The 14138-nt window shown below is 40.2% G+C and overlaps 2 protein-coding genes across 2 annotated transcripts; both read left to right on the top strand.

Annotated features, from left to right (window-relative positions):
* Positions 1 to 6654: 6654 nt before the first annotated feature.
* Positions 6655 to 7581, top strand: LOC308460814 (olfactory receptor 5V1-like; the record flags this gene model as incomplete). The annotated part of the gene is made up of 1 exon (XM_080977349.1): positions 6655 to 7581. The coding sequence occupies one exon, from the start codon at positions 6655 to 6657 to the stop codon at positions 7579 to 7581; it is 927 nt and encodes a 308-aa protein (XP_080833475.1).
* A 5669-nt stretch (positions 7582 to 13250) lies between these two features.
* LOC308460813 (olfactory receptor 2T35-like) lies at positions 13251 to 13889 on the top strand (the record flags this gene model as incomplete). Its single annotated transcript, XM_080977348.1, has 1 exon — positions 13251 to 13889. The coding sequence occupies one exon, from the start codon at positions 13251 to 13253 to the stop codon at positions 13887 to 13889; it is 639 nt and encodes a 212-aa protein (XP_080833474.1).
* Between the last annotated feature and the right edge of the window lie 249 nt (positions 13890 to 14138).

Here is a 14138-nt window from a genome sequence, read left to right as displayed (position 1 = left end):
CCTCTTTCCTCCAAGACAAAAGTCCCTATTTTGGTGCAGAGAAAAATGCACAAGGTCTTGGAGGGCTCAGTTATTTCTCTAAATATTTAAACATTAAAGGAGAACATAAGTAGCTAGGGACAAGTAAAGGTAAAAGCTAAAGGACCCCTGACAATTGAGTCCAGTCATGGACGACTCTGGGGTTGTGGCTCTGGGGTTGCGGCGCTCGTCTCGCTTTACTGGCCAAGAGAGCCGACGTTTGTCTGCAGAGTTTTTTCGGGTCATGTGGCCAGCATGACTAAGCTGCTTCTGGCGAAACCAGAGGAGTGCATGGAAATGCCGTTTACCTTCTGCTAACGCATGCTCACATCTACGGATGTGGGTCGAAGTGTTGTATGGACCTACACCCCGAGGAATGTCCTGATAGACCCTGGGTGCAGATTTTTGAAGGGGCATGAAGCAGTTGCCCCTGACAGGCACGTCTAGTGTGGCCCGGTCCAGCGCTCCTCTCCCAGCATCAGATGAAGCAATGCTAATGGAGAGGAGCTCCAGGCAGGGCAGTCCTTCTGTCTTCCAGGAACAGGAAGGATTTGAACAGGCAAGCACAGCGACAGCTTCTATGTAGAAGAAGTCACAGGGTGCTTGCACTTGCACTGTTAGATACGTGTACTAAGGTTTGCTTTTGTGCGTGGCCACACATTGCTCCAGCAGTCCAGCTCAGAGCACAAGCCTGGGGAGGGGTGCCAGCTGCCTACCCACCAGGAATGTGTGTGTGTGTGTGTGTGTTTAGTGCACCTCAGGAGCTATGCTTTGTCAATAAAGAAATAAACTACCAGCTGTTTGTCATCATTAGGTTGTGTGTGCTTGAGTCACCAGATATGAAATTTCCTATCCCTGGTCTATAGTATTGCTTTAACTTGCTGCTCTTTCAAGGATCAAGTGTTTTGCATTTATTCATCATTTCAATGAACTCAAATGATAAATATACTACTACTTATAGCAATTATTTCAGATAGAACACTAAAAAAGAAGAAAAGCTTAGCCAATTCTTTTTTTTTTTTAAGCTTAACCAATTCTAAGCAAGTTGTACATGCCCTCTGAAGGAGCAGGTATGTAGTTTGGGGGTACTCATAAATGTTGTGCTATCACTTGAGGCTCAGGTGTCCTTAGTGGCATGGAGCATCTTCCATCAGCTTCGGCTGGTGGCCCAGCTATGTCCCTATCTGAACAGGGGTAGCCTGACTTCTGTTGTCCATACTCTGGTATCCTCTAGGTTGGATTACTGCAACACATTATATGTATGGCTGTCTTTGAAGACAATTCAGAAGCTTCAGCTGGTGCAGAATTCAGAGGCCAGGTTGCTCACCAGGACAAGACAGTTGGGGCATATTACACCAATCCTGGTGTCAGGGACCGTGCTGAGGAGGGGTGCACTGCGGAAGAATGGTGGGAGACACCCCCTCTCCCTGATCCTGAATCTTTGCAGGAGCAGGTGGATAGTACAGATTTGGAACAGTGGTTTGCAGAGGGGAATAGTTCAGAAGGCAGAAGCTGGGAAATCCTGGGTGGGGGACTGCCAGCAGAAGAAGCAGTGGAAGATAGATGGTTAACAGATTTAGTCTCTGGACAGCATTCAGCCCTCCCTTCCCCAAAGACACAGAGAGCCCAGAAAGTGTTAAAATAGAAAGTGCAGAGGGTACAAAATCAGATTACAAGACATAGGAGTAACGTAAATTAATAGGGATGGAGGGTGGGGGAGTGAGCCTTAATTGGGAGCGCCACCATTTCTAGGGAGTTGTGTTCTTTTTCTCTCTCACTGTGATTATTAAAAAATCTAACTGGTAAGACGTTCCTTTCGTTTGATCTTATTTACCACCATGGGGGAGGAAGCCAATTCCCTCAAGCCTGACACCTGGCTCGACTGCAATGGCTGCCAAATAGCTTCTGGGTCCAATTTAATGTGCTGCTTTTGACTATAAAGCCTTTAACGGCTCAGGACCGCAATACGTCAAGAACCGCCTCTCCCCATATAAACCGTCCTGGACTCTGCATTTATCATCTGAGGCCCTTCTTCACATGCCTCCTCCACATGAAGCCTGGAGGGCGGCAACACAAGAACAGGCCTTTTCTGTAGTGACTCCCTGTTTGTGAAATGCTCGTCCCAGGAATGTTCACCTGGCACCTTCATTGTACATTTTTAGATGCCAGTCAAAAATGTTCCTCTTCAACCAGGTTTTTGGCTGATAAATATTCTCCAGCCATTTAAATGTGTCTGTGGGAAGTGGGGGGATAATGATGATGAATAAAGGATGACTGTCACAATACCATGAGAGAAAGGTGAGAGGATCATAAATAGCCAGGGGTCCACCACCACCAAAGGCCTCTCTTCTCTCTGTTTTGGTCACTGTGGCAGCAGGAATATAACAAAAACGTTGTCAATTCAATAAGACTGCAAACCTAGTCCCACTTACCTGGGAATAAGCCCTATTGATTTCAACCAGACATTCTTCTGACTAGACAAAATTAGGATTGTGTTCTTATTCTAGTATGAAGCTGTTTCTGGATAATTTGATAAAAAAAACCCAGTTTTATTTCCAATTCCTTGATTTTATATGGTTGTTTTATTTTCCTATTTGGAGAGCCAGTGTGGTGTAGTGGTTAAGAGCGGTAGACTTGTAGTCTGGTGAACCAGGTTCGCGTCTCCGCTCCTCCACATGCAGCTGCTGGGTGGCCTTGGGCTAGTCACACTTCTTTGAAGTCTTTCAGCCCCACTCACTTCACAGTATTTGTTGTGGGGGAGGAAGGGAAAGGAGAATGTTAGCTGCTTTGAGACTCCTTCGGGTAGTGATAAAGCGGGATATCAAATCCAAACTCTTCTTCATCTATCCTCAGGCACAGCCAAAGAAGGCTGAGTTTATCTTAATCATCAGGTACATTTATTAAAAGATTATTCTGTTCTATTTCAAGGCATGCCAATTAATTTTCACAATCAATCAGAATATTTGCTGCATTTTTCTTTCTTTTTTTAATAAGATATTTATTGAAATTTTCAAAGTGTTACCAAATAAAATAAAAGCAGTAGAAAATACAAAATAAAAATAATTAACAAAGTAGAAAAAGAAAAAAAAAACCCTTCCAACCATATGAATACAAATTCAAAGATAAGAAAAAGTGACAAAAAAAGAAAGAAGAAAATACAGAAATACATCACACACAATTAAAAAACATTTAAAAACAAATTCATTATTCTCAAATCCTCAACTGTCGTTACCTTCTTTCTTTGACCTCCTCCTCCTCCCTTTCTTTGTATCCTAGTTATTAATTATCCCAGCAAATCCTTTCCATATTTCATAATATTCTGTCATTACATTACCCTAAACTGTTTTAATCTTATCTTTCTATAATAAAATAAACCTTAAAGCTTGAAACTTAAATCTTATCCTTACCAACTTCTCATAACCATAATATTCTTTCATAATTCTTTAAACATCTTTACTAAAGCCAAGTAATTTCATTCCAACATTTTCCTAACATTCATCAATTTTATAAAACAGTTCTAATGGTAGAAAAAAGAAATACAAACAAATCCAATCTTCATCCAACGTCCCTTCCTCCTGGTTCCGGGATTGGTCAGTCCTTATTATCCCGCCGATCTAGCCCATTAACCTGGCAGCCTTATATCCGAGGCCCTCAAGTCTCTTCCATGTCCCTTCCGCAGCTCTTCTTCATATTTGTAACTGTATTTTCCCTTATCTCTTGCTCGTGGTAACTCCAGCTTGGCAATATTTTTAACCCTTCTCGACCGGTCAGCCCCTTTTCCATATTCAACACTGAATTCCATATGCTATTTAAAAGCATGTTTCAAAGACCCTCCAAAATTAAGAGCCCCCACAATCCCAAACATCTCACGGCCCATTGCCAGATTTGAAAAATCCAAACATCCCAGCATAGGGGGGGTCAATCCAGCCCCCCATTTCCAAGCCAAACCAAACTTTTTCTTTCCAAATCTGGCTTTTTCCAAGTTCATTTGTCAAATTCGAAAACTCATATTCCTGTTGGGCCTGTTCTGTCAGGACACACTCCTGATTTAATTCCTGAGTGGGCTGCACATATTTTCCCACTGTCTGTTCAAAATTTCCCACTGCCTGTTCAAAATTTCTAGTCGAAGTCGCCATCCAATTCACCTTTTCATGTAATTGTTCCAGTAGGGCATTTGTTTTATAGAAAGCACACAACAAAGCTTCTGAATACATTGTCCTGCAAGGTCAAATGCCTGTTCCCAGGATTGTTATCTGTAACAGCTGCTGGCTCCCTGGAGTTGGTTACAGTTACACAGTCTCCCTCTAGGGGGAAAACTTCTATTTGTTCTTACAACAAAGTTTCCCTTTTTGAGATACTTTGTCAATATTTGTTGCTTAAAGATGCGAAGGGAAGCAGTGGAATCGCTATGTTTCTCTTCCTTTAGCTATCTGTCAAAAACGCTTGTCTCTGGTCAATGAACTTCAAACGTCAGTCCTGACACCCCGCTCCAGGATCAGGACGTAGGAAAGTTACTTTACTTTAAACTCACTTTAAACAGTCCGGAAAAGATCCCCCTCCTTCTCCTGCTGTCGAAGGGGGGTCCACAATTTTAAATGATGAAATCCAATCCTTTAAAGGCGATTTTCTAAGCTCTAGTTTACGTTGTCTTTGCTTTATTCTGTCTACAGAAGAACGGAAGGCTGACTTCCTGTTTAAACCTTCCCGTTCCGTACCAAATTTAAATAGGTTTTTAAAATCCAATTCCTTTCTGCTCGCAAGTCCTTTTCTAATGTCCAGTTGTTCAAAGTCTAAGTACTCACGGGTGCTTATTTTAAAATCCGAATTGTCCCAGGAAAAAGGCAGCGCTCTCCGGCAACGGCTGTGCGGCTTCGCTCCACGGAAATAGCAGTTGACTCACAGCACTGCGCCACTTCCCCCTCTTCACTCAGAGCCCGTTAGTGGGTTCCTTAGCGAGTTGGGGGGGCGCTAAAGGTGCCCACCGAGTCCCATGGTCACAGGCTTCATCCGCCTGTGATTTTTAAAAGGGTCCCCGCTTCGCCGTAGCGGAAAAGATCCGTTTCCCGCGGAGCTAGTCCCTCCTGTTCAGAGGGAGTCTGCCATTGCCGATGGCGCCACCCCGGAAGTCCTATATTTGCTGCTTTTTCTTTGGAAAACAGGGTGGATTTCTCTTGGGCAGAAAATCCTCAAAGGCCTCCTTCGTATTTGTGCCTATATAAGCAACAGTGCTTCACTGAAATTAATAAATTGCTCTAGGTTGAAATCCTTCTAGGTTGAAAAACCACACAGGCAACAAAAGCATAATTTTCTATACAACCTGATGAAATATTTCATTGGACCATATGTCGCTTATCCATATTTATAATATATCTGTCATTTTCTTGTTTTATAGAACATTAGAAAGAAAATGGCACCATCAAGAATGGCAGAATCTTCAAGTAGGTGATGTTGATAGAGAAGAGATGAGTCAGCAGCCACAGTGATGTTATTATTTTCGGTTTAGTCTTCAAGAAGTGACTTGGGAACTGGAAGAGAACTTCAGCTGTGAAGAGCTTCAACCACCCTCACTACTGTGATATTTGCCTTCATCAAATTCTATTTCGTTCCTTGAAATTCCTCAGATGTTTCTTCAGATTTGCTTCAAAACATTGTGTTGTATGAGCTATGGTGACAACACAATTCAAGATCTTATCAAGGGTCCTATCAGTGAAGGTGAAGGGTTCTTCAGCTTGACTTCTAACTGGATGCCCAAGAAAGTTGAAAGGCACGTGACATCTGCAGCAAATCTGTACTAACAACCTCCTGTATTGTTTCTTGTGGTTCTTGCACTGAGATATGAGGAACAATCCAGACAAACCTCTGCTATTTTGCTGGAACATAATTTGCTTCCTTTCACTGTCTCGCAGAGCAGAAACTTCACAACCCATTTCAAAAATTAGTGTCAGTGCTAGAGATTTGGAACCAGAGATCATAGATGTGCTAGCAATGGTCTGTGTATGCAGTTTTCTAAGATGAATGATCTAATGGAGAATGTTTCATGGCTATTACAACTGGAGATCATACTGAAAATTATATTGGATCAGGGTTCCCAAGGTAAGATAGGTTTCTATACTTAAAGTTATGCTTTAAAAAAAAGTCCTTTCAAACTTCTGCTCATTATGTTCAAAGGATAAAGCGTAGGGATTGCACGAGTTCCATATTTGCAACAGCCAGTTATTTCTCAATAGTCTGTCTTACTCCTCTAACCATAAAAATGTTCGCCACACACGTCATATTGATAGCCTTCTTGCTAGTATTTGGTGATAAGGACCCATATGGATTTGAAAATATCTGTTGGATTCACGGCACTCTACATAGATCACCTTCCATATTAGTACTTTAGGGATAAGAGCTGATTATGGTATGCTAGGATTTCTTCTGGCAGAGATAAATCCGCAGTGCTTTTGCAGGAAATGTCACAGAGTTATCCTCAGACAGAAGGATTATCTCTTCTCAAAGAAAGGTCCATCAGAATCATACTTCTGTCATCTTCTGCACTTTATATTGAATATAATGCCAGTGTCACACTATTTATTAACATGATCACAATTCATTTCCCTCTTCTCTACAGAAAATCAATTGTTTATTTGCCAAGGTATGGAGGCACAAAATGAAACTGGCCTGTCTGAGTTCATCATCCTAGGTTTTAAACTTTTGCAGGAGGAACGTATTTTTCCCTTCAGTGCATTATTAATCATCTATCTTTTCACTGTGCTGTGGAATACCTTCATTGTAGTAATGACATTGGTGGATCAGAGGCTCAGAACTCCCATGTATTTCTTCCTTGGGAATCTCTCCTTTCTTGACATTTGCTACACTACCACCACGATACCCCAGATGTTGGCTCACCTTCTCTCTGAGAGAAGCAACATTTCCTACAGGGGTTGTGTGCTCCAGGTGTATTTTTTCTTCTCCTTTGTTGGCACTGAGTGCCTCCTTCTAGCAGTGATGGCATTTGACCGCTATGTTGCCATATGCAACCCTTTGCGCTACACACTGATTATAGGCAAAACAATTTGTCTCCAACTAGCCATGGCCTGCTGGACTGGGGGTTTCCTCAACTCAGCTGTGCATACAACCTTTGCTTTCCAACTACCGTTTTGTGGGAAGAACTGCCTTGATGCTTTCTACTGTGATATTCCCCCACTACTGAAGCTATCATGTGGTGATACTTCCCTTAACCAAATCCTCTTGCTATCTATTGGCCTTTTCATAGCTTGGACTCCATTACTTTGTATCCTTTTGTCATATACCTACATCATTTCAACTGTCTTAAAAATAAGGTCTTCTGAAGGGAGACAAAAGGCTTTCTCCACCTGTTCCTCTCACCTCACTGTAGTCCTTTTGTACTATGGCAGCTCCATCTTCACTTACCTGTCTTCAAACAGCAGCCACTCCTCAAATTATGCCAGGCTTATTCCAGTGATATACAGTGTCTTGACACCACTCTTAAATCCTATCATATACACTTTACGCAACAAGGATGTAAAGAGTGCCTGGAGAAGCATGATTAGACATACATAAATATGAGGAGAATAGATAGATAGATAGATAGATAGATAGATAGATAGATAGATGATAGATAGATAGATGATAGATAGATAGATGATAGATATATGATCGTTGATAGATGGATAGATATAGATAGGTGATAGATAGATCTAACACACATTCCCAGATTATAGACCTACACTCATTTTTTAAATGTATGCTTGCTTTTAGAATATCATAGTCACACATTGAGTCTGTTGTGGATTAAAGTAATCACAACTTCTGAAAAGTACCAGCTGGTTTCTGACTTGTTTCTTATGTCTTATGCACCATTCCTTGTTGACAAAATTGACTGAAATGTTTTGAAATGACAGTTACATTCAATTGTGTATTCTATGTTACTGTGCAAAAACCTGACATGAAATGTTTGCTATGAATATAAACTCCACATATTTCTTGTACAGTCCTCCTATTCATTGTGTGTGTGTGTGTGTGTGTGTGCGCGCGCGCATGTATTTGTGTGTTGTATGTATTCAAAACAGATTATGCACCATTATGGATGAGGCTCTATATGTCTAAAGACACATAAGATTGAATTGCTAAAATAAATCTGTTGTGTGGCAGAACAGAGTTTACTCAAAACAAATTGTGGAAGGTGTTGGCAATGTGGCAGCTTTCAAACATTGTGGAAGATAATTCCCATTATCTCAGACAAGTGAAATTGTTGTTTGGGGCAAATGGCACCAAAAATGCAAAATAACTGAAGAGAAATATGTTGGCTACCTCTTCGGTAATAAAAAAGAGATATACCACTTTTTTTTTTAATCCTACCAGTGCCTGCTTGGAGACTCCTAACCACAGGCCAGCACTGCTTCAGTGCAATCCTATAGATGTCTACTGATCACTGCTAGATCAGACTAAGAAATCCAGCATCCTGTTTCCCTCATTGGGCCACAAGATGAGTGGAAAGCTCAAACACAGCCAATAGCTGTGTTTTACACAGTCTCTGAAACTGGAGGATCCACAGAGTCAACATGACTAGGCACCACTGATGATTGGTAGCTGCTGCTGGACTTACTTTCAATGAATGTGCCTTGTTAGGAGCCATCTAAGGACAAACTAGACATGGGTTCTGGATAAGACGGAGTGTTTTCAGAAGTGGCAGAGAGATATTTCTAAGTTTGTCTGGCAGGGCAAAAAGCCCAGAATTAAGTTTAAGATATTAACTGATGCGAAAGAAAGAGGGGGCTTTGCCCTGCCAGATTTAAAGTTGTACTATGAGGCCGCAGCTTTTTGCTGGCTAAAAGACTGGCTACTTCTTGAAGACACTGATGTGTTGGATTTGGAAGGGTTTAACAATACTTTTGGATGGCATGCATATTTATGGTACGACAAGGTTAAAATCAATAAGGCCTTTAAGAACCATATTGTCAGAAAATCACTGTTTAATGTCTGGACAAAATATAAAGACTTGTTGGAAAATAAAACTCCAAGGTGGCTTTCACCTTTGGAAGCTAAGGCCCGAAAAAGACCCAATATGGACGCCAAATGGCCAAAATATTGGGAAATACTAGAAAAAGATGGAGACAACTGGAAATTGCAGAGTTTGGAGAAAATGAAGGATAAAGTGCGAGACTGGTTACATTACGCTCAGATTAAAGAAGTTTTTAAAAATGATAAGAAACTAGGGTTCCAGGTGGAAAAATCGAAACTAGAAACAGAACTGTTAGAACCAAAGACTAAGGTACTTTCAAGGATGTATAACTTGCTGTTAAAATGGAATACACAAGATGAAATGGTTAAATCGGCTATGATAAGGTGGGCGCAGGACATTGGGTATAATATCATGTTTGAGGACTGGGAAAGGTTGTGGAGTACTGGGTTGAACTTTACTGCATGCAATGCTTTGAAAGAAAATGTAATGAAAATGATATATAGATGGTATATGACCCCAGTCAAACTTGCAAAAATATACCACCTGTCTGATAATAAGTGTTGGAAATGTAAAGAGAATGAAGGAACATTCTTCCACCTCTGGTGGACCTGCCCTAAAGTGAAGGCGTTCTGGGAAATGATCTATAATGAACTGAAAAAGGTATTTAAGTATACCTTCATAAAGAAACCAGAGGCCTTCCTTTTGGGTATTGTCGGCCAAGGGGTGGTAAAGAAGGATCGGACATTTTTTATGTACGCAACAACAGCAGCAAGGATACTTCTTGCAAAGCACTGGAAAGCTCAAGATCTACCCACACTGGAAGAATGGCAGATGCAACTGATAGACTATATGGAACTGGCTGAGATGACCGGCAGAATCCGTGACCTGGGAGAGGAGAGGATGGAGGAGGACTGGAAGAAATTCAAGATTTACTTACAAAAATACTGTAATTTGAGTGAATGTTAAGCAGGATGCTAGATCATAAACAATTGAGCACCACTAAATTAGATGATTTAAGATAATAAGTGAGATTGAGAAAATATAAACTTTTTTGAGAATTACAAGATTATAAATAAACAGATGGGACATAAGAATGTAAACAAGATGATAAATTGCTGGCAAAAAGTTATAACGATGAAAGTGGGAGCGGGAGATGTGAGGAAGTCCAAAGAAGATGTGAAATTATGTTAAGACATATGCTATATTGTTTATTATATCTATTTCTATTTTAAACCCTAATAAATATTTTTTTTTTTTAAAAAAGGACAAACTAGACATGGGATTAAATGTATGTTTGCATTTAGCATGCAAGGTTTTTAGATGTGCAAATACCGTCAGCTATGGGAAGGAACTGGAAATTATCAGGACTGAAATAGATGGCGAGGTGGAATTGAACCCTTTTCTCCCTGCTGCACTCCTTTTCTAAAGCTGGCATTTAGTTTAGAGGGAAATCTCTGACTGATGAACACCCTGTATACAAGGTTATCATGGTGTATTTCACTATATTTAAAACAAAATAAAACATAAATATTACATCCCCTCAGTGGATTAGATTTCCTATGTAAACTGTCAGTGCTGTCTGCTACAGTTCCTGAGTCACAGCAACAGAATCAATAGTTACACTAAGTATTTGGAAAGCAAAGGAGTCTAGACTTCCCTCCTCGATCTATGAACCACTCTCCTGTTGAATCTATAGGCCATAGCATGTCTTATAGGATTTTGGTGGTTGTTGTTAAGGAAAGGAAAGGAAAATGCCCTGGGGAGTGTAGGAGATGTGATTTGTGCAAACAAATCAGAATGGATGTTCAACAGATAGCAGAAGTCACCTCCAATAGATAGCATCTCCAAGAAGCTTTGTGAAAATCACAATACTATTTAATAAACTGGTTGCATAGAAGAGTTAACTCTTGACCTAGAAATCATTGTCAAGATAGCCAGATCACAAAATCCTGCACAGCATGGGGCTTCTTCACCCAGCCTAGTGCTGCTCTCTTTCCCACTTTCTGGCTCTTGAGGGCAGATTCTACTTTGCATACCCTGAAAACAAACCCTTGAAATAAACTCAACTTAATTGAATCTCTGTGCTCATTGTCCTTAGGGAGTGGAAAAGTTAACAGGGTTGGAACTGAAGGGAGTTGTGTTGTTTCAAATGCTTCAGGGAAATGAGGAGTTTGTGCTAAGTCAGATATGGATTTATATTTCAATCAAATGTACCCTTGTGAATAGTATTTTGATGCCTGTGAAGATGCTAGATGGTCCAGTCATCCACCAACTTCCTATTTTCTGCTCCAGTTTTCACACACACACTCACCAAACTTTTTAAAAGCCAGAGATTCCTGGGGAATATACAGTTGTTTCTTCCAATTCTGCTCTACATTTTAAACAATCTATCTCATCTGAAACAGATTGCAGCTGGAATGTGTTTCATGTAAAAAGCAGGTAAATTATTACTAATAGGTTTATGATGTTAGAACTATTGTTGGCAAGGAAAAAGATAGGCATAAAAGAGCATTCCTGGGGCAAGTACTCTTTGGTGACAGAATCCCAGCTAGATGAAAAATCACAAAACATGCAGCAAAGTAAAGCACAGATATATAGGCTATAAAATCTGTAAAATAGATCATTCTAAATTCCTTCCAAGGTTCCCCTCTTCCCCACAATAAAAAGACTGCACCTTTCGTAAGTTAAAAATGATTTACTCATAAACTCTCCAAAGGAGATATTCATGTGCTTTTCCATACAGCATTCAGAAAGAATTGCACAGACAGTAAAACTTGGCTTAATTACAGTGGTGAAAGTTCCTATATTATTGGTTTTGGAACTTAATAGTGGTCTGTAAGAGCTATGAGGTTTGTGTTGCAGCAACCAGCTCAGATAGCGTCTTGATTAACTTGTCTGACCCAAGGTGAGCTAAGCTCAATATGACAGCTTACTCCATGATTTTAGCCTCTTTATGCATGAATTGGACTTTTCAAAAAACATAATTTTATTAATCTAGATTTTCAAGATAGCCTACAATAGAGAACCATAAAACAAATTAAAAACAAATGAAAGCAGATTAAAACTAGACTTAAGAATTTCAGTTATATGAGGCTCATTATAATGCATAAACATCAGTTTCCCTACTATACCTATGTAATGTGTGAAGGAGTAGGTTGGTTATCACTTTGTGAGTAATAAACATCAGTTTCCCTACTATACCTATGTAATGTGTGAAGGAGTAGGTTGGTTATCACTTTGTGAGTAATGGAAAGGGGTTAGCAAGAACCACATTTTCAGTGCCTATCTTATGCAGGACAGAATATAAGATACTTAGAAAAGGATGCTGTGATTACTAAGGTCTAGGATAGATTTCTTAAAAGCAAGTTATGCCAATTTTCCTTTAAACATCTGGACATTAAGAAAGTAATATTGCCAACAGAAATGAAGAAATTATCCACAACATGGGGAGGGGGGAGAGAGAGATGTGAAAACTCATGAATCAATGTCAGTAAAAAGAATACTTACTCATTTTAAAGCTATGACTCTTACTGTTAAGATGAATAGAATTTTAAAGGCAAATCTGTTGATTATGTAGTTAGAAAAGGTTAAGTTCAGTTGTTTGATATTAAGCACATATGGGTGTTTGCATATTAATAAACTGTATGTTCTAAATTACTACATTAAACAATATATGTTAAAGACAATAGATATTACCAGAAGTGTAATACAATGTGTGAAATACAGAATACAAAATGTGTGTTATGTTTTTAAAAAGCAGTTTTGACAAGGAGAAATAACAGAGATGGGTAGAACACACAAGCTGACTCCAAACAGAGCAGAAAAAGGGCAAACTTGTATGGGCAGTGAACAATACCATGTCATATTGAAGCTAGGTGGCATCAACATGTTCAAGTGATTGTTTGTGATATGGCATTTCAAGCAGTACACCAGTTATACATACACTTATCATTACAGGTGGAGTCTTTTGGGTGATATGTGGATTCAGAATGCAACTTCTGTGAAGGAATTCATTCTTCTTGGCTTCACCAGTCACCCAACATTGCAACGTATCCTATTGACACTGTGCCTAGTCATATATCTCATCACTTTATGTGGCAACAGTCTCATCATCTTCTTGATCTGGGTTGACTCCCGCCTCCATACAGGAATGTACTTTTTCATTGCTAACCTTTCTTTCTTAGATATATTCGGCACACAGGTCACTTTCCCCCAGATGCTATTCCATATGGCTTCCAGAACCAATAATATCTCTTTCAACAGATGTATGGCTCAGCTCATCCTGATGCTGTTCTGTGGGATGACTGAGTGCTTCATCCTGGCTCTCATGGCATATGATCGCTACGTGGCCATATGTCAACCACTGCGGTACCCAACCATCATGAGGATGCAAGTATGCATCCAGATGGCAGGAGCCTGTTGGCTAGGTGGCTTATTCAATGCTGCAGCACTGACAGTTATCACCCTAAGTTTCCCCTTCTGTGGGCCCAACCAAATCAACCATTTCTTTTGTGAGGAGCCTGCTGTGTTGCAGCTGGTTTGCATGGACACCTATACAGTAAGAGTCCTCATCTTTGCCCTGAGTGTCATTGTGCTCATGTTGCCTTTCACTTTTATAGTAATCTCTTACATCCACATTGCCAGGGTGGTGTTCAGCATAAACTCAGCAGAGGGACGGCAACGAGCTTTTTCCACTTGTGCTACCCATCTCACTGTTGTCACGTTGTTCTACACCACCATCAGCTTCACTTACTTGCAGCCCCGGTCTGAACGAGCTGCAGACCAGGAGAAGAAAGTTTCTGTTTTCTATGCTTTTTTCTCCCCAATGCTGAACCCTGTCATTTACAGCCTGAGGAACAAGGATGTTAAAGGAGCCTTATTCAAAGTGATGGGGAAAGTAAGCTGAGTCTCACCTTTAGAAAGGGGTTCCCATCTTTAAAAATCAGTAAAGAAATGGTTGTATGGAAGAGGTGGATGAATTTGGATATATTAACGTTAGACCAGCTGATAAACAAAGAGGATAAATTTTATATATCTTCCATCTTATGAGACAAATATAGATTACCTATAAATTAGCAATGGCAGTATCTCCAGATAAAACACTTGCTAACCACCATCTATGGACCAGGAACTTTTACAGCCTCAGAGACCCCAG

Source organism: Podarcis pityusensis (assembly GCF_964106645.2).
Source record: "Podarcis pityusensis genome assembly, chromosome: 13".
Lineage (NCBI taxonomy): Eukaryota > Metazoa > Chordata > Lepidosauria > Squamata > Lacertidae > Podarcis > Podarcis pityusensis.
The sequence above is the reverse complement of the archived record's forward strand: the minus strand, read 5'-3'. Positions and strand labels throughout refer to the sequence as shown.